The sequence below is a fragment of the Onychostoma macrolepis genome, chromosome 18 (genome assembly GCF_012432095.1).
Source record: "Onychostoma macrolepis isolate SWU-2019 chromosome 18, ASM1243209v1, whole genome shotgun sequence".
NCBI lineage: Eukaryota > Metazoa > Chordata > Actinopteri > Cypriniformes > Cyprinidae > Onychostoma > Onychostoma macrolepis.
This window is the reverse complement of record NC_081172.1, coordinates 10,683,244-10,702,989: the sequence shown is the minus strand read 5'-3', so window position 1 is coordinate 10,702,989 and position 19,746 is coordinate 10,683,244. Positions and strand designations below refer to the sequence as shown.

Below are 19,746 nucleotides of genomic sequence, written 5' to 3'. Positions count from 1 at the left end.
AATTGCAAACACCTTCGCATTCGTTTTTATTTGTACTATTGCATCAAACTTTTAAATAACACAAATGGCGATATGGGATAATGTTTTTATATTAATACACACTGTTTATATATAATAATATAACACACACACAAATAAATAAATATATATATATATATATATATATATGTGTGTGTGTGTGTGTGTGTGTGTGTGTTATATATATATATATATATAAAACAACAAAATTTAATAAAGTTTATAGAGCATAAATATAATAAATATTAATATAGGCCTATTCTTTATTTATTATTGTTATGTTTTAAAAATACATGTATGTATTATAGATATTTACATTACATAAAAAATGAATAAATAGTAAATAATATAGTATATAAGTATATTATAAAAAAATCTGAAACTCAGTCTGTACTGAAATACAAAATCACAAGATTTATTATTTATTTACAACAAAATTATGGATTATTTATTGGTAATACTTACTATTTGATATGTAAATAGTAATATAAATTTTACTTTCTAATAAAGCAATCTCAAATTACTTTTGATACTATATTTCGCTATAAAAATAAAGATCAGATTTTGGCTGGATTTGAGAAAAATAGAAAAGTGTGCAGAAATCTTGTTGCAAATCAAGTTGCAAAAGGTTTCCTGGGAACAATTTCACTGCATGGAGACAAAAAATAACTATTTACACACATATGTGCAAATTAGATTTTATTTAGGCTATAGGAGAACCATTGAGTAAGTTCCTGTGGCTCAGTGGTAGAGCATTGCCTTATAGCAGCGCAAAAGGCCATGGGTTCAATTCCCAGGGAACATGAAAAAGAAAACAAAAATGCATAGCCTGAACACACTGTAAGTTGCTTTAAAGTGTCTGCTAAATGCATCAATGTTTGTTAGAGAAATAACTAATTAGGCTTTGTGGAGTGCTGCAAGCTTTTTAGGCAATTCTTCAGTGAAAAAGAGTAGCTTGTCCATCTTCAGACCCTGTCCCTCAGTTTGCTGCAATCCCAGGTTCATGTATTTATTAGTCTTGTCGTACACAGGCCATTGTACCAGATTGGGACCATTTGGTGATCTGTGGAAATGAAATAATGATTTAAGGAGGAGCATCATTAACTAATGCTCTGTCCAGTAACTGATGTACTTACCCAGTGCGAATAAAGTTCGCCCAGTATCCCATGACGGTTCTGCATAGTTGGTTTTCCTCCTCAGTGAGCGTCCCTGTAGATGATAAAGAGTTGATATCCATAACCACTTCATCATTAACATTTTCATTTTCATTTTAACCATTTGCAGTTTCAAACCCCTGTCATAGTAAATTGTCCAGTATAAATGTCCTGTACCATAATAATTTGCCAGGACAAGCAAGTTCTTAGATCTGCATACCCACTTTGATATGGCCATCCCAAAAGCATGCCCCAAACACAAATCCAAGATCATCACCATGGTCAGCTTTCACAAAGCTGGGTCTGAGATCTTTAAATATACTTGGCCGCTGCTGGAACTCATACATATACACAGGCACTCCAGCATCTGTGAAGTTAGGATAAGGGAAAATAATAAAGCAAACCAACAATAAAACATCACTGATGGTGAAATATTGCCAATGAAATCATAACCAACCTCTGTGGTAAGATGCAACCTTAATGGAAGGAATCACCATAAAAAGATCTCCCAGCATCTCAGTAAATGCGTCGCGAACGTCCTCTGGAGTTTTAGCATTTTTTAGGTATTCTTCTGCTATGATTTCATTGACTCCTGACTTCTACGATGACAGAATGAAGGATTACATATACAGCAGGTCTAGTACTGATGGCATTTATATGCAAAGTTGTATTTCTCTTGTTGTTATATACTGTATGTTCATATGCAATAAAAAATAATACAAAAAAATTAATATATACAGCAGGTCTATTCTACCGAGTCTCCGCAATGCTGTTTTGTACTTTATTCACTAGAGGGAGACAAATACTAACAAATTAGTCAGACTGCGTTAATTCAAGTAAATTTATTTGGAGTTTATCTGTTTTAGTTTCTAAATCACTGCAAATGATCTGGAAAGAAAGAAGAAAAGTTGAGTTTTACTCCATCTTTGTTAAAAATGTCCATCGATTGTTTCACTAATTTTGCGTCCATTCCTTTTACCCAGTCTTCTGAGACTAAGGCCTGAAATAAAAAAAAAATAAAAAAATCAGCACATGCATTACTACTTAAAAATAGTCATAAAGTTTAATAGATCTTTTGTTTCATTTTACCATTCCATACAAAAATGTCCGATACTTGCCTGAGTGAGCATCCATCCAAATTCATGGTTTGTTACTCCGACAAGAATTGGAACTTTATGAAAGTCTTTGCTCTTTAGTAACTCCTCTGGTTGAGCTTTAAGGAATTCCCCATCAATTGTTGCTCCAGGGAAAATGTGTTTCTAAGGAAGTCATTTGGTCTAAGAAATTGTTTCATTTTCTTTTCAAGATATATAGAGAATATCACCAGTATTGCATTTTTTTTCATGAACTACTGAAAAGCATCTCCTTTCAACTTCTCTGCTCCTACCTTTTTAGCTGCATCGATGATTTGTTCCTCAGTCAGTTCTTTTATGCATTTGGTCAGCACTTCATTAGAGCTGAAGTCACATTCAGTAACATTTGCTACCACCTGGTCAAACAGATCACAGACAATCAGCGTTTTCTAAACACTGACAATGATTATCTTACATTAGGTATTGTCAATATGCATTTTCAAATTAGGCTGAGCTGAAGCGCTTTTTTTTGTAAAGCTTTAACTTTTTGGGAGGATGTTAAATTAGACAGTTAAGGGTTTATGTATTATGTGCTTTTGTATTTTTTGGTTTATGTGTAAAATTCTTGGCATCTGACATAATTATACAGATTCCCTATAAGGAACTATTGAGCAGTACACATTTATTGTTGTATTTTGGATAAATACCGTGGCAAGCATCAAAGGGTCTTTGACGGCGTAGCCTATCACAGTTGCTACCCCACTCTGAAAGATGGCCCGCTGAAACAGACCCTTGGTCATGGGTGACAATGTCTAAAAGAACATAAGTATACATCTTTAGAACACACTTGATCCTTGCGCTGAATTGTACAGAGAATCTATTAATGGATAAGATCTTATGTTGTTTTAACAACTTGTCTTTCAGCTATTCACTTATTATCATATTTCCAGGGGAAGCCCAATGAGACCGCAAGGAACTTACTTGGAACTTATCTTGTTTTTTAAAGACTCATCAGAAATCATTAGATTACTCGTTGTTAATCATATCAGGCACATAAAAAATTAATATGCAACAATACAGAAAGATAATGAAGATAATGCTGTTTTTAAAAACATTTACTGACCAGAAAAGAGGCACTGATTCCTCCTGCAGACTCCCCAGCTATAGTGACAGACTGGGGGTCTCCTCCAAAACCCTCAATGTTTTGCTGGACCCACTGTAACGCAGCAATCTGGTCTAGGAAACCCCAGTTACCTTGAGCGTTCTTATCTCCTGTGCTAAAACCAGAAGCATGTGTTATAAACCATTGCAGAAGCAGCTTTAATATGAATGAATGAATGATGCATTTATATAGCGCTTTATTGTGTATTGCTGTACACCCAAAGCGCTTTACAATCATGTGGGGGGTCTCTCCTCAACCACCACCAGTGTGCAGCATCCACTAGGATGATGCGACGGCAGCCACAGGACAACAGCGCCAGTGCGCTCACCACACACCAGCTACAGGTGGAGAGGAGAGAGTGTCATAGAGCCAATCAAGTTCATGGGGATTATTAGGAGGCCATGATTGATAAGGGCCAGTGGAGGGAATCTGGCCAGGACACCGGGGTTACACCCCTACTCTTTACGAGAAGTGCCATGGGATTTTTAATGACCACAGAGAGTCAGGACCTCGGTTTAACGTCTCATCCAAAAGACAGTGCTTTTTTTGCCAGTATAGTGTCCCCGTCACTATACTGGGGCATTAGGACCCACATAGACCATAGGGTGAGCACCCCCTGCTGGTCTCACTAACACCTCTTCCAGCAGCAACCTAGCTTTCCCAGGAGGTCTCCCATCCAGGTACTGACCAGGCTCAACCCCACTTAGCTTCAGTGGGCAACCAGTCTTGGGCTGCAGGGTGATATGATACAAGAAATCTGATGTCATTCTCAGGGGACAGACTGCGTGAGTGGTGCCCACTTTCTCCACCATAAATGAATACCTGAAGTATCCTAACATTCCAAGTCGGTACTGAATGACAACCACAACTATGTTCTCATAGGCTGCTAACGGGGATCCATCAAACGTGCAAGCGCCGCCCATGACCAGACCTCCTCCGTGAATCCAGACCATTACCTGTTGGTTTGCATAAATTTCTTTTGTCAGAGGGGTTGGGGAAATCATCAATAAAGCATAATATAATTATTTCTACGGTGAATTTGTAAGTCAAAGTGCTGTCCTCTAGTTTAGATGCGAGAAGCCGTTGTTTAGTACTCACTGGAAGTTTATCTGATTCTGATCTTTGAGACGGAGCGTAAACATTCAGATACAAACAGTCTTCTGAGACTCCTGTTGGTGTGAAATCCAACGCCATTGATTTTGCTACTATAGGCAGAATATCTGGGTTTTGAAGGCATCTAGAATACAGCAAGAGAAGGTACATTGTAAAAAATGTTTGTAATTTTAATGGTAAAAGACTGTAAAACTGATATGGTTAGTATGGCAAATTCCTTAATCATATACAGCGAAATACTGTTATAGATCTATAGCGGGACATTACAGTAAATAAAAAAAGTAAAATACTGTTAAATGTACATATTTTGGAAGTGAAAATGAACAGTCATGTAAAAAACATAAATAGACATGTATTTGTGTGCATGACACTGTATGCACCTCTTACTGTATATTAGTATACCTCAGCTTGTGGAAAGGCTCATTTTGTCTCTTTTACGACCTGTATTATTATGGTGGTTATTAGTAAATTATACAGTTACAAAACAGATTTTATTTCTTTAGATGTAATATTAACATTGCATCAGTTCATGAAAAGTACAGTTCATTTCAGTCCTATATATCCAAAAATGGAATTGAATTGTTTTTACCATAAATTTCACAGGTCTAGTTTTTACTGTGTATATATACTGTATAGGTGGAGTAAATACAGGTGCTGGTCATATAATTAGAATATCATCAAAAAGTTGATTTATTTCACTAATTCCATTCAAAAAGTGAAACTTGTATATTATATTCATTCATTCATTCATTCACACAGACTGATATATTTCAAATGTTTATTTCTTTTAATTTTGATGATTAGAGCTTACAGCTCATGAAAGTCAAAAATCAGTATCTCAGAATATTAGAATATTTACATTTGAGTTTGAATAAATGACCATCCCTACAGTATAAATTCTGGGTATCTCTTGTTCTTTGAAACCACAATAATGGAGAAGACTGCTGACTTGGCAATGATCCAGAAGACGAACACTGACACCCTCCACAAAGAGGGTAAGTCACAGAAGGTCATTACTGAAAGGTGTGGCTGTTTACAGAGTGCTGTATCAAAGCATATTAAATGCAAAGTTGACTGGAAGGAAGAATTTGGGTAGGAAAAGGTGCACAAGCAACAGGGATGACTGCAAGCTTGAGAATACAGTCAAGCAAAGCCGATTCAAACACTTAGGAGAGCTTCACAAGGAGTGAACTGAAGCTGGAGCCAGTGCATCAAGACACTCAGACGTGTTCAGGAAAAGGGCTACCAAGCCACTTCTGAACCAGAGACAACGTCAGAAGCATCTTACCTGGGCTGTGGAGAAAAAGAACTGGACTGCTGCTCAGTGGTCCAAAGTCCTCTTTTCAGATGAAAGTAAATTTTACATTTCATTTGGAAATCAAGGTCCCAGAGTCTGAAGGAAGAGTGGAGAGGCACAGAATCCATGTTGCTTGAAGTCCAGTGTGAAGTTTCCACAGTCAGTGATGATTTGGGCTGCCATGTCATCTGCTGGTGTTGGTCCACTGTGTTTTCTGAAGTCCACAGTCAACGCAGCCATCTACCAGGAAATTTTAGAGCACTTCATGCTTCCTTCTGTTGACAAGCTTTATGGAGATGCTGATTTCATTTTCCAGCAGGACTGGGCACCTGCCCACACTGCCAAAGGTACCAAAAGCTGGTTCAATGACCATAGTGTTACTGTGCTTGATTGGCCAGAAAACTCGCCTGACCTGAACCCCATAGAGAATGTATGGGGTATTGTCAAGAGGAAGATGAGAGACACCAGACCCAACAATGCAGATGAGCTGAAGGCCACTATCAGAGCAACCTGGGCTCTCATAACACCTGAGCAGTGCCAGAGACTGATCGACTCCATGCCACGCCGCATTGCTGCAGTAATTCAGGCAAAAGGAGCCCCAACTAAGTATTGAGTGCTGTACATGCTCATACTTTTCATTTTCATACTTTTCAGTTGGCCAAGATTTCTAAAAATCCTTTCCTTGTATTGGTCTTAAGTAATATTCTAATATTTTGAGATACTGATTTTTGACTTTCATGAGCTGTAAGCTCTAATCATCAAAATTAAAAGAAATAAACATTTGAAATATATCAGTCTGTGTGTAATGAATGAATATAATATACAAGTTTCACTTTTTGAATGGAATTAGTGAAATAAATCAACTTTTTGATGATATTCTAATTATATGACCAGCATCTGTATATAGTAATATAGTGGTAAATAAGGAATTTAGTACAGATATGTTGCATAAATTACAGTTACTTTTATGAATATAGCCATATACTCACATGGATGGGTGCTGAGTGGCATTTCTTATGCCCTCCCATCCCTGTACAGGACCAGGTGCAGCCAGGCGGAGAGGGCCAACAGGTGGCTGGGCAAAAGGAATACCCAAAAACTGCTCCACCACCTTTTCTGAGCCTTTAACTTTCATATATTCTCCACGGACACTGCCATGCTTCAGAACAACCACCGGCCCAGAGTCTGTACAAAAACAAACAGGAATCTGACATCTAACAGCAATTCTTTAATACATATTATTAATTATTTTATATTCCTGTCAAATAACAATACTCCTTCAAAAATGTATAAAATAGATAATTAAATAAAATATTATTTCACTGTATAATGTTCAATATGATTTAAAAAGCAATATAATACTTGCCTGTCTGTACAGGGGCTGTCCAAACAGGTGCTAGGGTCAAGCACAGGCAGAGCAAAACTTCTTTTATCATAGCTGTTCTTTCGTTAAAGACTTATACAGACTAAAGCCTCTCGTGTAATGAAGAGCTCACAAAATCAATCACTCACACAGGCTCAATTACAAAACACTGGCCCTTTAACCTGATCCTATACTTTAACCCCTCAAAAAACAAATACTAACTTCATGAGTACAAAGTGGAATCCCTGTACGAACTGTACAGAAAAAAGAGCCAGAAAAATCCATTCTGTGCATTAATAATCATGATTAGTTTAGAATTTGATCTCTGTATCTCTGTGGTTTGAACTGACATGCTTGCTAGATTAAGAAGATTGGTGAAGTGAACCAAACATATCAAATAAATCAAAATATCAAAGAAAAATTCTCAGCCATTCCCCCATATGGATAATTTAATTTGCCACCACAGTAAATTCTTCTGTCAAAGCAGCTCATGCTGTACCCAGTGATAAAGTGTGTGCTACTGCAGATGGTAAAAGACTGTCACAGAGGCTCAGATTCTTTACAGGTAGGTTAATAATTCATGTCTTATGTCGGTTTTATTGAACAAAGCTACCAGGAAAGCTTGAAGGTTACAAAGCTGAGAAGTTAAAAGCTGTATCCAATGACACTCACTTAGAAGTCAATTTCGTGGTAGTTTTTTTAATAAGCACTTGTTTGACTATCTGTGGTGGCATAACGGTTATCAACCCTCAACCCAAGATCTGGGTTGCTCACGCAAAGATTGCAAGTTCAAGCTCGAGAGTCATTGGTCTAGAAATAGGGGAGGTACCGAGAAGTGGTTGCAAAATAACAAAGAAGGTAAAATGTGGCTGCTGCTTTTGTCTTTGAAATTCATCATAATTTCCAACATAAATTCCATTTAACTTTAGTTTAGATTAGGCCTAATTATTATTTTTTACATGTAAAGTACCCTATAAATCATTACAATATTAATTTATAACTTGTGTTTTTTTTATTATTATTTTATAGGATTTAGAATTAAAAACTCAGACCAAATCAATTCAAGTCAAGACTTGTTTCTTCAAATCTATGTACAGTGCTTATTTGGTCAAATGATTTATTCTATTTTTTTTTTTAAATTGCCTTTATTTCTACATGTCTTTTTATTCTTTAAATTGTTTTATGTGGTAATATATATATATATATATATATATATATATATATATATATATATATATATTAATAAATATAATTTAGGGTAAGGATGGTTTGGACTATGCCCAGCATCCAAAAGACAATTTTATTACTAACCTTTTTTTTTTTTTTACCGGATTAACTTCTATTAAGGCAGAGTGTTCTCCACATTGTAAACAGGTTTGAAATAAATTCATTTTAAATAGGGTGTTCAAAACATAGACTTGTAGTTCATTTTGATTTAGTTTATTGTATTGTGTCATCATTAATTGTCATTATGCATAATAATTTTTCAGATTAAATGTTGAATTCATCATGTTTAATCATAAAAGATGTGATGAACAATGTTCCTCCAACATCAAGATTAACAAGGTCAAACTATTGATCTTGTAAATAGTACTTAATAGTCCACCCAAATTAGCTCTGAACCTTTTAAAAAATCTTAATAAATCATGACACAACACATTTTATTATTTTTTTCTTTGCTATTATTTGTGGTTGCCTCACAGGTTCCAGGTTGTTAACATATGACAAGGTTGATGTACAGTATTTGACTCATATTCAAATGTTGTGGCCTGAGAGGAATGTGTCTACTAAAAGTCAGCTCATTACAACCATGCTGTGAGGCATAAACTAAGCTTTTTCATTGGTCACTAGATGGAAGCAGTGAGTTTTTGAGGAGGCCACAGTGCCAACATCTGTACTAAGGAAACAGTAATAGCATTCTCACTTTTTTTTTTGGTAATTATACTATAATTGAGAGCTATAAATGTAAGAGTTTTGTATTTCACTAATCACCACACAACATTTATTTGGCGATATTGGTCATGACCCCATTTAATGTACACAAATAGAATAGAATAATATTTATGGATTCCTGTGTGAGGGGCTCTGCATTGTTAAGGCAGCAAAAGAGAGTAGAACAATACAAATATAATCAAAAATAATGAAGAATGCAGAATTATATAAAATGTAGGCTATACAAATTATATAAAAAGGAAGAATAATAAAACCTAAGTAAAAAATAGATTTTTGCCACAAAATATTTATTATATAAATGATTTTTTACATAAAAGTACAACAATGACAGTTCATTACTAATACTAATAATAATTCATATCAATAAAATATATTATTAATATTACATAGAATTGTGTTGTTTTTATTATTTATAAATGCTATAATTCTTAAATATTTTAAATTATTTATTTTTATTACAATTATTTTTGATAATATCATTATTATTATTATATATTTTAAATTATTAAAAGGTCCTGTTTTATAATAATCTAATCTATCTATCTATCTATCTATCTATCTATCTATCTATCTATCTATCTATCTATCTATCTATATTCATTCAATAAATGATTCAATAATATTATTTAATTTGATTAGAATGTATTTTATAATAATTATTATTTATAATAATAATAAAAATAAAAATAATATATTATAATAAAGTATAATTATTATGTATATATAATCGTTTATACATTATTTATGCAATAAAAAATTATAATACTGATTTTAAAACGAGTAGTGGTAAATAACCACATTATTTTTTGAATTGCCCATCAAGCTTTTCCGTATATGCTCGCTCATCCTAAAGAAAATTGTTCTGCATGCAAACGAGGCACACATTGCATGCCTTGCACTGATGGAAGTGTGATGTTAGGGGCATCAAGAGCTTGCTGGGAGCGGCGTGCGGCATGGCATCATACGCAAGGGGCGTGACGGAGGCGTGTCATAACATATCAGCGCCACTGTTTCATGTGTCGATCGAGCCCGAGAACTGAGCTCTCTCTGTGCTTCACCGGAGTAGACATAAACAAATCATTAAAAGCTAAAGGTGTAGTTTTCTCCAGCAGCACACGCGCTGTCAAGGCTACATCGGAAGAGTTTATTGTGGCTAACGGAGAGGATAGATCGCTCCTCTGGGAAGACGTCGAAAAGTAACTAAGCCTCACTCGGCCACAGGTAGCTCTTTCGGCTCTGAATATCAAAGTACAGGTCATGCGGGTGTCTTCGGAGGGGCAGAGAGCTGTGATCCAGTGCTGCTATTACTGCTAGTGACCCCGGTGGACTGATCGCTTTTGCCGCAAGCTGAGCAGGAACGACGGAATAAACATGTCCCGAAGAAAGCAGAGCAAACCCCGGCAGATCAAACGTAAGCGTTTAAAGTTTCACTAGTACCGGTGCTGCTGTTGTGAATGGTGACTCGTTGTAAAAAGTGTGTGATATTATTCACATGACTGGATAGCGTTGTTTTTTTTTTTTGGAGCACAGCGTTGTCATGCGTTTAAACAATTTCGTGGAAACTGACAAGATCTTTCTATTAACTCGAGACAAATGGCACGCTCTAGATGTGTGAGCGGTGTGTTCAAACAATCCTGGTGTTTAAATGGATTTAAGACACTCGAAAATTAGAAATGGCTAACGTTACATTTATTTACAACTGCCATAGTAACCAACGGCTTTTAGGACTCGCAGCTCATTTTGTAAAAGCGCGCGGCACATGTCAACGCAGCTGAACAAACTCGCGCTTCATTTTTCAAATCCAACGAGGATAATTGTGTGTAATAAACGCGTTTTATTTTACTTTTTAATTCGTAAAAGTGCTTTCGTCTGCTCCTACCGAAGTGTAACCCTGGCTTCCTGTTTAATACTGTTGTGGAAACGTCACTGTTCTCTGAAAAAGACGATATGAGTTCAGATAAACAGCGATCCGATCCCAGGCGAGATAAGGATTAAAATTGGATCTTTTATTTGTTTTCTGTCTGTGGCTGCACGGAGGCTGCTGTTGCATTTTCCTCCGGCTTTTCAGTTCTCTTTCCAGAGATGAGACGTCAGATAGCGCGCCCAGCTGATCTCTCCACATGATAGTGGATTACAATTGGATCTTTTTTTCATCTATCCATTTTAACCCTATAATGTTCAGTCACCATTAGCTGGTCGTACATTTTTACGATTGCATTCAAGATATTATGTTTTGTCATTGTTTGCATGCTGCAAACTTGTGTGTCTTACACACAAAATGAGACATTTTGAAGAATATCTTGATTGCTGTTTTCCATTTAATGACAATGAGTGGTGACCTAAGACATACAGCCTTGAAAATGATGCAATATAATCATAAAAGTGACTAGCGCTATATCAAGCAAGAGGAGAAACTATATCTTGTCGCTTTCCTGAAAAGTAGCAATGTTTCATTCATTTGATACAATTCACAAAACCAATCAGAATTATTCGTTCATGACTAAAACTGACTTGGTTCTTGAGTTCAGCTGAACTTGTGGCAGCTGTTAACAGCTCACTGGAGTGAAAGATTATTAGTGAATAACACTGTTAGTGAAAAACAATCATGTGACTTGGAATATAGTGCGCTAGTCTTATCAGCCACTTTTATTATACTATTGAGATGATCATGCCATCCGTTTCGAGACTTGACATCTTCGTTCATCATTAATTGTGATTGGCAAAAAGCAAGCAGGAGATTCTTTTGACTTCCAGTGATGAAAGAAAGTCATACAGGTTTGGAACATCGTGAAGGTGAAATAAATTCATTTTTGATTGAAGTAACCCTTAACATTTTGTGGTCGATAAATTCCTAAAGTAAAAATCAAATTCATTGACCCCTGCCTCTCCCTCTCTTTCTGTGAAAGGAACCAACAGTGCTGAAAAGTCGTTTTGCTCTGGTGCCAGGCGCTGTTTCAGTTCTTCATCCAGAAGAGATGCTTTCAGGCGATAAGCACAGTAGCAATATCTTGGAGGTTGAGTTTGAAAGGGCTGCTCAAAAAAAATAAATATTAATGCGATTCAAAGGCAGAAAGCGACTCTTGAATAGGAAAGAAAAATGGTCTGATAAGGCAGCATTAGCATATACCACTGAGTGTAAACGGACGGTATCAAGGTTTGTTTAAGTGACTGGAGAGTTATACGAGCACGTTGGCCAGTAATGCCAATGACCTGCTGACCCATGAAGGCGTTCTCTTAATTGAGATGTCTTATCTGATATAAAGCTATCTCTGGTTGGTTTCTGCAGAACTCATTTTCTTACCTAGAGGCAGCTGCAAACAGCAGAACCAGCGTTACTACTTTAGGCCAGTCATAGCTGATGTTTTGAACAATTCAGTATAAACATTCCTTATCTTTCCTGAAACGTTGAACCCTGTGAAGATTTCATATCTGGTGGCTTTTGAAGTACACATCGCCATCTCCACGAGTCCCCTGTTGACGTCCCATTAGGAGTAATGAAGGTGGAAAAGTATCTTAGATTTGGCGCCAGATCGCCCCAAAGGTGAGTTCCCCCATTACCAAACTCGGGAGCTTGTATGGATGTCACATCGCCCCTCTTATCTCACCTTTTGCGTATGTAAACGTGAAGACGAGTGTGCGATTGCATTGTTTTGTTACACTCTTATTGGAAGGATTACAATCCTGGCCTCTCTAAAAGAGGTATCCGGTATCATGGAAGAATGTGTTGAGAGGAAATATTTTTGTGTGTCTTTTGTGCGTCACTCTCCCAATGGTGAAGATCTCGCTGATAGATTATCCATCCCTCCCTGATGGCGAGATTAGCTCACGGCCTTAGTGGGGCCACATCCCAGGGCTTATATTTTGGCGGTTGAGATGGGAGACAAGATAGGCGAGGCGGCGATCTCTGTGGAGATAGTCCCAACGTCGAGGGGGGTGGGGGAGATTGGGATTATAATTACATTTGGCTGAAGCATTCTCATCTTTGTCATGTTTGTGTTGTTGTTGTTTGGGACTGGCTGGGTGTATCTCTAGATAAGTTAAAAAAAGAGAGAGAGAAAAGCAGATAAGGGGAGAGTAGGATGGCAGGGCTGATAAGGGCTGGGGGAGAGAGAGGCAGGAATACAGAAATGGTAGATGGATGTATACTGCGTTTTAAAAGCAGCTGCCTCAGTGAGATCGCAGGGGCTGATAAGCGAGCCGTTGAGATGATTGGGAGATAACAGAGAGGAGATTCTCACAGATAGCAGCTGAGTGACATCATTCAAACGACTCGGAGGTCGGCGTGAATTATTCATGAGCTCTCAGAATTTGGCGTCAGCGGCTGGAGGATGTTTGAGAAGCTGGGGCCAGACAATGCACTTGTTTGAGTTACCACCTCCTGTACCTTGGGCTTGCACTTTTGAAAGTGTGGACAACTGATGGGATCTCTTCCTGTTTTTGTTGAAAGCGCTCTCAGAGCTTTTGCTGCTGTCAGGTTCAGCAACTCTGGGTCATTTGACCCTGAGGTCTAGTTTAATACTCGGCCAAAAATATTGAAAAGAATGAGAGATCACAGGCTTTCGCACACATATTTTCACACACACACACACACAACGTTGCGTCTTGGTGGTTTTGCTTGTGTGTTTTCCTTCTTTGTTCTGCTTTTAGCTCGATGTGAACTTTTGATAAAGCCTGGGGCCTGATCTCCGGTATAGATAGAGATCGCCAAGTGTGATAAGAGTTGTTATCAGCGCAGAGCAGGCAGGAGCTGAGGCTCTGCTGCAATAACAAAGCTACACGTAAGAACAGCAGGGCCCTGGACCCTGGCAATCAGTTCCAGCCCTAATGTGATTAATGTTGTTGTATAATTAGATGATAGGTGTGAATGCATTTTTTTTCTTCCCCCTTAGTTACTCCCCCACTCTCTTGGTTCCCACCCTTGTGTTTTTCTCCTAACAACCATTGTAGTTGATTAATTTAATTAAAACTAATTCCACATATTACTCACTGTAGATCTTGTGTTAGATAGCATTGAGATGCAAGGTTTTTTTTTGTTCATCGATGTTAATCTGCAGGGTTCATTTTGGTGAAAAACAGTGAAAAAAAAAAAAGTATTCAGCTCTACGCCTTGTGAAAGGAAACAAGAATGTGGCGTCAGCAGTATGGCTGAAACGTTGATTTGCAACGAGATATTAGATACTGAGTGATAGTGGGTGCAATGAACACTGTGAGAAAGTTATAAAGCCTTTATAATGTTTTGCAAAGCCAAGGACGTCTTTCATGATTTTGATAAAACATGATTATCAATGATTTCTGATATCTGATAATCTTTAAAGCAGGTTGTTAAGATCTTCAAAGTCCTGCTTTTAATGATTATTACTTAATAATGCATCTTGTGTTTGAACTGCATGTGCTTATAAGATACTAATATTGTGGTAAAATGAAGACAATGCCAATTATTTATATTTACACAACCCTTTAAAACTTTGGGGACTGTAAGACTTTTAATGTTTTTGAACTGATACGATTAAAACCACACTGAAACCAGTAATAATGTGTTCCTGTGATATAAGCTGATTTTTCACCAGTCAGTCAGAAATCATTCTAATGTGCTGATTTGGTGCTCATGAAACATTTCTTATTATTATCAATGGTGAAAACAGTTGTGCTGCTTAATATTTCTGTAGAAACACTGATGTTATTTCAGGATTCTTTGATGAATTAACAACATAAATGTTATTGTTATGTATATTGGTTTAACACAGATGTTTCTAGTGAGCCAAATATTTTTTATATGTCTCTTTGTTGCTTTCTGCTGACAGATCTTGGTCACTCAGGCCACATCCACATGAAGCCAGAGCTTTCCCTATTCAATCTTTTTTCCCCTTGTCTCAAGAAATATCTGCGTTACTGTTTGTACTGATTGATGCAGCCCATGAGCTCTCCTGATTGGGTGAGAGAGTTTGATCTGTATGGACTGAAAATAATGTCAAAAAGCTGTAACTGTGGATTAGAATTTACCGTTTCGGAAGTGTGTGTTGGTTGCCACAGTGAAAGGAAAAGCTTTTAGGTGTTTTGATGAATTATTGCTCTTTGCTAATGTTTGCGCAAGGGGAAGTAGAGTGAGTTATGTTAACTGAACCCTCAATGACCCATTAGCACTCCTAAATCCTCACTTCTTCCTTTGTTATGTAGAGTCATAAAAAGCTTGAGCTAAAAACTAAATAAAGCAGAAAGTTAAACATTCCAGTGGGTGTATTTAAACTGTCATAAACACCAATTTTTTCTTTTGTGCAGTGTAATATTTGCAAAAGAATGACTATCTAATCAACCACATTTTTTTGTTTTGTTTGTTTAGGATATTTTATGTAAATATATGTAAATTACACTTGATGTCATCTTATACAGTGCTGGCGGATGTGTCATCTTTCTCATCAGCGTACAGTAACTCAGACGAGTGCCATAGAAGTTGTACAACACCCCACCAAATGCAGACATAGCATAAAGTCTTAAACGCATCTGCAGTTGCGTGTGATTGTGGAGCGGCGGATGAGAATAAAATATTAATGTGTTATTAAGGATCCCGTAGCCTCTGGCCCCAATGCAATTAAAAACAAGATGGGAACAGGGCAGTAATCTTTTAATGCACTGTTATCACATAGCATCTTATGGAGAGGACTTATTTTTATGTGCCGTTTTGATAGGAACGGCGGAGGTGAGATTTGCCATCGCAGGAGGGAGATTTTTTTTTTTTTTTTCTCCAGAAGGCTGGTGTAATAGAGTTTTCTGTGCTTTTTGGTTGGAGTTAATGAGTTGCGTCTTAAGGAGAATGGAGATATGATAATTTGTCCGATGTGGAGGAGCTATATTTGATGTGGATCACGGCTAACAGGGTTGATTAGATTGGCTGATTTCCACGCTGAGGTTTGATGTCATGTTCTTTATTTGATGTGCTTAATTGGCATGGTTGGGGGTGTGGGCCATCAATTTGACGTAGTGCTAAGGACATAAAGTTCAAGAGTGACACTATATACTGTTCCCTCCTTTAAAAGGATCAGTACGGATATCTCAAGGGGGCTTTATGCAAACAGTTCAGCTGGGTGTATTTGTCTGAACCATAAGGCCGTAGATTACATCTGTAGGTCACATCCCAATGGCATTCAGGTGAGTTTCTGTCCCAGAGTGTAAAATATAACACTCTGGGATAGTAACAGTCCTCACTGACTTGCTTGTTATGGCTGCCAAGAGCCAAATGTTATCAAATGCAAATGTTAAAAAATGCTTTTCTTACTTAGATTTTTTGTCTTGTTTCCAGCCAAAATATCTAAACATTCTTAAATCAAGAAGAATTTTCTAGACAAAAATTGCCTTGTTCTCATAAAAACAAGTCAAAATTAAGTGAGTTTTTGCTTTAAACGAGCAAAATAATCTGCCAATGGGGTAAGCAAAATAGTCTTGTTTTCTTAGTATCACCGCCAACACAGTCTATCGCAGCAAGCCTAGCTGACAGACTTTTTGTGAGTTATATAAATGTATATACTGGCTAAAATGTTGTCTTTATCTTTATCTGTTATCTTATTACAATTTCTTTTATTATTATAATTGTTATATAAAATTCAGTATTTATGTGTGTGTGTTTTGAAAGAGGTTTCTTATGCTCAGAAATAATTACAATAATATTTTAAAATAATTTTCTATTTTAATTCTATTTTCTATTTTAAAATGTAATATGCCTTTGAATAAATAAATTAAATATTATAAAATGAAATTAAATATAAAATAGTACATAATTAAAAATGATAGTTTTTAGAGTATACATAGTTGTACTTGCTTCTTTCTTGAGACAGAATGGTTGATTATATATCGATTATGGTCAACAATCAATTGAGTGGTCGGTTTTGAAAATGTATAGTTTTGCACATCTCTACTATAAACTACCACTGACTTGTTGTACAATGTGAAAGATAAATGCTGTTTTGAGTATCCCTATTGCTCACGGTGCAGAGAGCTCAGGCTTGGGTGTTATATGCCAGGCAGGAGGTTCTTGTGGGAAGGGAACACCGGGCATGTTTCATAAGGAGAGGCGGAAAGAGAAGAGATAAGCACAGAAGGGCAGCTGGGACAAAGGCCCTAGAAAGAGGAGAGGTTAGACCGCCTCCAGGGAGCCACCCCTGAACAGAGGTGGTCTAGACCAGAGTGGCTCCTCTTTCTGCTCTCACACACTCCACTTGGCCTGCTCTAGAAAGAGAGGGAAGACCGCCAGAGATCAGCCTCAGACCTCTTCCAGTTTCTGTTTGAGAAGTGTAGGCTATGTGTATGTGAGGTGTGAATCAGATCGGTTTGGTCAGTTTTGTGTAAAGCCACATGAAATGTTGCAAATGTTCTGACAATCATGTATTCAGACACAACAATTTCATAGGCGAACTCCCAACAGTACATGTGAATTTAGCAGATTTATAAAGTGTTTTAGCCTTTTGTGTCCTTTTTAATTGGCATAAAACAGTGACATGAAAGACTATATTGTGGATGTCTTGAGGCGATAGTTGACTAGCCTTTGCAATCTATGTTGTTTCTTCTTCTGTGCTATTTCTGTTCATGTTTTTCTTTTCTCACTTACTCTTCTTTCACTTTTGCCCTTTCGTTGATTCTATTGTGAGCCCTTTAGTTGCAAACATTTACTTTACATTAGATTATTTGTTTAACACTAGGGATGCACCGATATTTGCATTGCATTTGTACATTTTTAAAAATATTGGGTACAGAAACCAAAAGAGCATGTATAATGTTAGTTGGTTAACTTCATTTATCAAATAGATACAGTCAAACAAAAATTTATTCAGACATTTCTCACATTATCACAGTTTATTCGCTATAGCTTAGAAATGGTAATAAAATATGACAAGAACTCAGAGTTAAACTGTGTCAGAACAAATTCAGCTTGATAATGTCAGATAACTTTGATAGAAAGGTATATAATGGATTACAATCAACCAAAAATTATTCAGACAGCTGTTAGATGACAATATTTACACAGCTATCAATACTTTGTCGGGCCACCCTTAGCCTTAATGACAGCCGGTAGTCTCCTGGGCATGCTGTCAACAGGTTCATGCAAACCTGAACTTCAATTTTTTTTCCCCAGACTCGGTCTGAATAATTTTTGATCCCAAATTTGTATCAATTTTACTGGTAGTCCACTGTAAGAAGAATTTTTGGTTATAATATGTCACAGTTTGCTTTATTTTGCTATCCTCACTTACTTAAATGAACTATAGTGTCCTGCACCCACTAGCAAAAAAAATTTCTAAATTAAATCTGGTGTCTGAAAGATATTTGGTTTGACTGTATATAATTGTTACTTGCAGTGTTAATTTTTTTGCTCTATGGTAAATCATCTTTAAATTAATAGCATTAGAGCTTCTCCATTGCAGCGGCTCAGTACTGTAATCACGCATTTTGCTGTAATAATGCAGGGAACCACTCGTTATAAATCTCCTAAATATGATATTTTCAGAAATAAAAGTCGCGTTTTTTTCATCTGAAACGTGCTGCGATTTATATTCCAAAGCCACTCTTATAATGCAGAATCACTCATGAAGCAAGCAAAACACGCGTAACACGCTCACGTATTTGTACTGGTGCAGAATGAAACAAGTACAGAACAGCCTAGCGCATTTCAAACAGGCTGTTAGTTTCATTTTCGCCAGAAAGACGTGTATGTTTAAGGTTGAAAATAAATGATGTTTATAGTGAATGCCCCTATAAATTGTCTTATATTTACGATTTAGTTTTAAGCCAAATGATGCGTGTGCTAAGTGAGCGAACATCAATAAAGATCACACAACAGAAGTGCGTGCACGCTCTCTCTCCCTCACTCCCTACCGTTAAGTAACTTGTGCATTGCTTTTGACATGTTCTTCCGACCGAACTACAAACTATCCAGTGATGTGAGAAAGGGATATTCACCCGACGAGCTCGCGCATCTGCGCCGCAGCACGCTCAATCCACTCAGCATGCTTTGCTTAGCACATCAGCTATACAGGCATTAATACTGAATGTTTAACATTAAATTCATTGCATATATATATAATATACTTTGTAGACATCCTTAATCTCTAATAACTCTATTCTGTTGTCGGTGTTTCTTTGTCTGAATATGGCACTTATCACATGCTATGTAGTATCGGCGTTTGGCATCAGGGCATTTTAATGAGTACGGGTACAGGAGCTCAGTATCGGGCCCGATATTGGTATCGGTGCATCCCTATTTAACACCCTTTCTGCAAAGCAATTGGAAAATACCTATAGCACCAAGTTCTAGTAGTTCTTTTAATAATGTTTCCTATTTTAAGCACTTTAACATATCCTGTTTAAACCAGTCAAATACCTAGGGATGCAGAATATATTTGTACCATGGTTATTTATTTATTTATTTTTATTTTGTATTTTTTTTTATCTGTCTCAGTTGACGCGCATTTGCTCTGTTTTTACATTTAAATTGCCTTTGCCTTCATCGAACATTAAAACAAAATTAATCTAATCTAAAATTAATCACAAAATTAAACAATACCTGTTATATTATGTTATGTTTAAATGCCATTTAAAATAGTATAATTTATTTCAAAGTATAGAAT

General features: G+C 36.7%; 2 protein-coding genes across 2 annotated transcripts in view; one reads left to right on the top strand and one right to left on the bottom strand.

Moving 5' to 3' along the window:
- Positions 1 to 702: 702 nt before the first annotated feature.
- ces3 (carboxylesterase 3) lies at positions 703 to 7,346 on the bottom strand. Its single transcript, XM_058751565.1, has 13 exons — positions 7,184 to 7,346; positions 6,807 to 7,002; positions 4,506 to 4,644; positions 4,230 to 4,363; positions 3,369 to 3,522; positions 2,953 to 3,057; positions 2,560 to 2,661; positions 2,291 to 2,431; positions 2,092 to 2,172; positions 1,630 to 1,771; positions 1,393 to 1,539; positions 1,155 to 1,227; positions 703 to 1,081 (listed from the first exon to the last, which is right to left on the bottom strand). Exons 1-13 carry the CDS (start codon positions 7,251 to 7,253, stop codon positions 916 to 918), a joined length of 1,650 nt encoding a protein of 549 aa, XP_058607548.1. The 5' UTR covers positions 7,254 to 7,346; the 3' UTR covers positions 703 to 915.
- A 2,728-nt stretch (positions 7,347 to 10,074) lies between these two features.
- zfpm1 (zinc finger protein, FOG family member 1) overlaps positions 10,075 to 19,746 on the top strand; it is a 79,481-nt gene continuing 69,809 nt past the window's right edge. The window contains exon 1 of the mRNA XM_058750752.1: positions 10,075 to 10,544. Within this exon, the coding sequence (XP_058606735.1) occupies positions 10,505 to 10,544 (40 nt within the window). The 5' untranslated portion in view covers positions 10,075 to 10,504. The remainder of the gene's footprint in view (positions 10,545 to 19,746) is intronic.